The sequence below is a fragment of the Kryptolebias marmoratus genome, unplaced genomic scaffold, assembly GCF_001649575.2.
Source record: "Kryptolebias marmoratus isolate JLee-2015 unplaced genomic scaffold, ASM164957v2 Scaffold90, whole genome shotgun sequence".
Classification (NCBI taxonomy): domain Eukaryota; kingdom Metazoa; phylum Chordata; class Actinopteri; order Cyprinodontiformes; family Rivulidae; genus Kryptolebias; species Kryptolebias marmoratus.
Window position 1 is genome coordinate 4,528 of NW_023665824.1, and position 5,106 is coordinate 9,633.

The 5,106-nt window shown below is 49.1% G+C and overlaps 1 protein-coding gene across 1 annotated transcript; it reads right to left on the minus strand.

The window, feature by feature from the left end:
- Nucleotides 1-386: 386 nt before the first annotated feature.
- On the minus strand, nucleotides 387-4,605 carry slbp2 (stem-loop binding protein 2). Its single transcript, XM_017404425.2, has 9 exons — nucleotides 4,485-4,605; nucleotides 3,283-3,438; nucleotides 2,930-3,010; nucleotides 2,401-2,478; nucleotides 2,183-2,326; nucleotides 1,923-2,093; nucleotides 1,725-1,857; nucleotides 1,143-1,272; nucleotides 387-889 (listed from the first exon to the last, which is right to left on the minus strand). Exons 1-9 carry the CDS (start codon nucleotides 4,535-4,537, stop codon nucleotides 825-827), a joined length of 1,011 nt encoding a protein of 336 aa, XP_017259914.1. The 5' UTR covers nucleotides 4,538-4,605; the 3' UTR covers nucleotides 387-824.
- Nucleotides 4,606-5,106: the final 501 nt, after the last annotated feature.

Genomic DNA, 5,106 nt, shown 5'->3' on the forward strand with positions numbered 1-5,106 from the left:
CCCTCACCTGTCGATGCAGATTTTCCGTTAAGTCAGGTGTGTCCAACCCTGGTCCTGGAGGTCCTCCATCCTGCAGGTTTTAGATGTTCCTCAGCAGAAGCCCGTTCATCACTCAGATCAGGTGAGTCAGAGCAGAGAGACACCTGAAGCCTGCAGGACCAGGGTTGGACAGCACTGCTTTAGGTCATCGATGGCTCAAACAGTTTCGAACCCCCTCATGTTGACCTTCAGAAACACCTGAAGGGACCAAACAAACATGGCCGACAGGTTTGAGCCGTTCGCAGCCTGATGGAGGTCAGTCACGTGACTCGGGTCTTTGTTTACGTTGAGTGCTGACCTGCATTTCACCGATCCTGCAGTTTACAGAGAAACAAACAAGCAGCCGCTGAATTTAGAATAGTTTATTTGCATCTTTATTTATCACAACTTTCAGCTTTGATTTCAATAATAAAGCAGCACAAAAAGTAAAAAAAACCCGGTGAGCCACAGATCAGGAGGAGCCGGATCCAGACGGCAGAGGACGGAGGTGACGGTGGACCAAAGACAACAGAACCGGAGTGAAACGGGTTCGGGGACAACCAGGTGACTCCCCTCAGTGCAGGACTCGGGTGACAGGTGCGTTCTCTGACAGTTCAACAGGAAACTCAAAGTGCAAACGATCAGACTGTCCAGCTGTCCCCCTCCTCCCGTCTCCAGGAGGACACGAAGAGAGGACGAAGCTCGGGTCAGGGACACGAGTCCCCGCAGTCGGTGAAGTCAGTGACGTTAAAAAGACGAGGACCTGATGATGAAGAGAAACCGCAGACAGGACCAGGTCCCTCCCATCAGTACGGGTTCCAGAAGAGCTGGTCCGAGAACACCGGGACCTGCTGGTCATCAGAACCGAAATCTGAGAACACAAGAACCTCCGATCAGGTGGAGAACAAACGGATGGATCCAGGATTCATCTGAACGGTAAAAACCAAAACGGGTTCAGAAGAATTTACTGGAAGCTTCTGCAGAGTCTGGTTTTTAAAATAAAGCTACATTTCAAAATAAGAGTCTGATTCTGTCGGGCCTTAAAGAACGTAGGGCGTTTGGGTTTCATGTCCTCAGAACCAGTTTGGTTAAAACTGAAACCCGCTGGGGTCATGTGACCTCACCTGGGGCGTGGTCGGTCTCCATCAGGGAGCGCAGCCAGTCATCCAGGCTGGGGTCAGGGGTCAGCTGACTCCTGCGGGAGAAACTCAGGCCGGGAGGAGAGCGGCGAGGCCGGCAGCTCGGCTCCGGCTGCTGCAGGAGGACAGGAAGAAACCAGAGTCATTAGGATGAAGAGTCAAACTGAACCCACAGATCTGCAGGACGGGAAACAAAACATTCAGAAATATTTGCTCCAGTTTATAAAACCAGTCGGGTTTTCAGGTCTGGTTCAGCTTGGTCACAGAACCAGCGGAAAGTCCAAACTGATGTTTCCTGTTGACGGCGAAACAAAAGGCAGCATTTCAAAATAAAATCCTCAAGTCTGTAAAACCTCAGAAACGGATTGAAGTCAGGAGTTTATGGAGGCGACCGACAGAAGAGTCGCCTGATTATTATTTTTTGGACCGGTTCAGCACAGCTCCTGACCCGATAGTTCCAACACATCAGAACCGACCGCAGTCAGGACAGCTGAGCTCTCCGGTTCTGTCAGACCAGAACTCCAACCCTAAACATCCGGCTCTGAGCAGACCGGGGACTGCTGGTACCGGGGAGAGCGGGACGGTCCAGACTCCGGGCACCTCCACAGACAGAGGAGACGCTGCAGGAGGCTCCTTTTCTCTCTGCTCGTCTCCTCCTTCCTCACACAGGTCTGATGTCATCTTGGCCAGCTGGCTCTGCCTGCAGACAAAGAACAGATTTTACTCCAAGCAGACGTGACGTCTGCAGGTTCAGGCTCCACCTACAGCTGCTCCACCGGGTCAGGTGTGCCCACGCCGTCTGATTGGTCGCTGCTCGGGGGGTCCCACAGGTGCAGCGCCCGCCTCCACAGGCGCACCTGCATGTCCCAGGAGCGCCGGCTGTACTTCCTGTACTTGTTGGGCGTGGAGGGGTGGAGCTTCGGATCCCTCAGGTGTCTGAGGAGGAGAGATGGAGATACCTGCTAGAGGGCGGGGCTTATTTCAGGTCAGAGCTCAGGTGCAGTTTGGTCTCAGGGTTTTCTCACTTGGGGACCTGCTGCAGGTAGTTCTGGTAGCCGCTGGTGTTCTTGCCGTACTGGATCTGTTTCTGGCGCCTCTTCAGGACCGCCCCGTTGGTCTCGGTGTTGGCCGGGTCCGGCAGGCGGCTGTAGCAGCGACCGTACGAGGGCCTGCGGGACACAGTCACCTGTTCAACACATGTCCTCAGGTCACCTGTGCAGGTGCAGAGCAGCGTCACACACACCTCTTGTCCTTGTCGTCCGTCCCCACAGCCACGCTGCTGGTGGACACTTTGAGGATGCAGCGCTCCAGGATGGACGGCCTGGAGACAGAAGTGGGAGAAAAACATCCTGAGAATAAAATAAAAGTCTAGTTTTTTAGTTTCAACACGTTTACTGAGTTCCATGAAGAATAAAATGAGATTTCTCTGATTTACAAACGTTACATTGAGTTTTTATATTTTACACAACATCCCAACTTCTTAAAGTCTTAGAGAAGAAGTCCTGATCCAGTCCTCATTTCTATCCTTTCTCGGGTCCAGGAGGGAAACCAGACCTCCCAGTCCAGCTCCCCCTGGAGGATCCTGGGGCTCCTTCAAGTCAAACCATCTGAAACCTGCAGGATGGTGGCCTGCGAGGACCAGAAACCCTCCAGAAGGAGGACTCTGAACCACCAAGTGGTCTTTCAGAGTTTTCCTTCTGACCTGAACTTCATGGAGAGCATTTAAGAGCTTACAGGAAAGGTCACCTAAAGAAACCAGGTGAAATACCAACCTGCGGGTTTTGCTGCCGGCGGCTCGTTCTCGTCCTCTCAGGCCGCTGGCAGCAGGAGACGAGGGGACGGGGGACATGTTGCTGTGGAAACAGACTTGTTAGGATCCAAGGAGCAGGACGGTGAGACGTCTCAGAGGGACAAACAGCAAACTTCCACAGAACGCCATTTTACTGCTCATGAAAAGGAAGTTTGTTTTTCTGTTGGACAAACTTTAAACTACAGAACTGAGGATCCAGATCTATAAACTGGGTCGTTTCCAGAACCGGACCAGCCTAGCTGCTTTGAGCCACATGTTCCTGAAACACGACATCTGAAGTTCTGACGTCCCGGCAGAACCAGGCCGGCCTCCTACCTGACCAGGCTGTCATACACAGAGCTGCAGCCGGGGAGGAGCCACGGTTCGGGGGCGGAGCATCCCGTGGCGGCGGGCAGCAGGTCGGGGACGCCGGTCCAAACGGCCGCGGACCAACCCTTTGCACAAACACATGACCAGGGGCTGAAACAGAAGCTGAGAGGGCAGTGGGGGTCAGACCGGGCCCACAGGGACCCGACGGGACAAATGGGCCGAAACTCAAAACAAGTCGGAGGTCAGGTTCTAACTGGGCCTGAAGCGGGCCTGGCCAACAGAACCCACTCAGGGTCTGGATCTGAGCAGACTCCTGGGGGGGGGGCGCGTCTGAGGAGCCCCCCCCTGAACTCAGTCTGTATTTTAACATTGGGCTTCATCTTCATCAGAATAAAGGAGACGTTCATCTCTTACAGATTTAAAAATTATTGTTGTTTTTATTTCCATTCTCATGTTCTCACACAGACCGTTTGTCAAACTCCTGTTTTTATGTCCACTCAGTTATCCTGGGTTTTATTTTCAAATTTAAAGTTTTGGTTATTTTGCTGAGTTAACAGAGATAAACAGGACTCTTTAAATGTTAAAACCACCTAAATTACTGAAAATTAACAGCCGAGTTTGACATTATTGGTTGTAAAGTTACAAATATTTACAAACATTTCTTGTTTTTATTGTGAAGAATAAATAAATCAACGCTCCTCAGATTTCTGCAGAAATATCAGAAACAAGAATTTGGCCCAAGAACATTTTACTTTGGAACATAATGAATCTAAAGTTTATTTATGTCTCATTTATTGGGAGGATCAAACTAAAAACTCTAACTTAAGGTTTAATTAAACCAACATTGTGTTGATAGAAGACCAGGAAGAATCAGTTTGTTTGTCAACAAACAACTAAAACTCTGAAACTAAGTTTCTCTTTGGAAAGTTCAGCTGATGAACCTGAAAAACTAAACTCAGAGGCTGATGGATGAAAATCAAACTCATCCGTTTTGCTCAGAAATTAAACCCTAAATTGGGTTTTAGGAAGATTTAAACTCAGACAAGACATAAAATAAATGTTTGAAGCTGTTCAACCCGCAGACAGAAACTTTCACCAAACAACAAGCCTGCGTCCAGAACCTGACCGGAAGTGTCTGAGTTTAAAAGCAGCCCCTCCTGAAATGATGCCTGAGTCCAGCAGAGACCGGTTCTGGTTCTGGTTCGTACCTGGAGGACAGCAGTGGACTCTGGGCTGCAGGTTGGACTCCGCTGGTGGACATTTCTGCTCGGAGTTCAGCGCCTTCGTTTCAGTCAAACACATCAATCTGTTTCACAGCCTTTTAATGAGGCGCACCTGGGCCGGGGGGCGGGGCCTGTGGCATCTACCTGACTTCACCTGGGCCGGGGGGCGGGGCCTGTGGCATCCACCTGACTTCACCTGGGCCGGGGGCGGGGCCTGTGGCATCCACCTGACTTCACCTGTCGTTATCTTCATATTTTATTTCTAAATAATTTGATCAACTGTTGTCAAAAACTTCATGTTTAACTAAATTTATTTTTTAATTTTAACATTTTTAAAAGATTTAAAAATAATTAATAATTCCAGAGCTGTTTGCAGCAGAACATGTAGTCAAACACAAAAAACTGTTTTTAATTTTTCAAATACACTTTATTGAGAAATTAAGAAATATTTATGCAAAACGTTTTTGTGTTTGGGGTACCTGGAGAGAAGAAAAACAAACCTACAGATGTACTTATTGTTTTTAAAACAACAAAACTTCAGAAAACAAGTTTTAAAACGTTATTTAAAACCTTCAGCGGTTAGTTTTACAGCTTGTAGTTCTCTGTG

Excerpts from the sequence above, each read along its gene's own strand:
- slbp2 (XM_017404425.2), bottom strand. The coding sequence starts at position 4,537 with ATGTCCACCAGCGGAGTCCAACCTGCAGCCCAGAGTCCACTGCTGTCC. Across the intron at positions 2,327-2,400 it reads ACGGACGACAAGGACAAGAG|GCCCTCGTACGGTCGCTGCT; the intron begins GTGTGTGTGACG and ends TGTGTCCCGCAG. Across the intron at positions 2,094-2,182 it reads TACCTGCAGCAGGTCCCCAA|ACACCTGAGGGATCCGAAGC; the intron begins GTGAGAAAACCC and ends TCTCCTCCTCAG.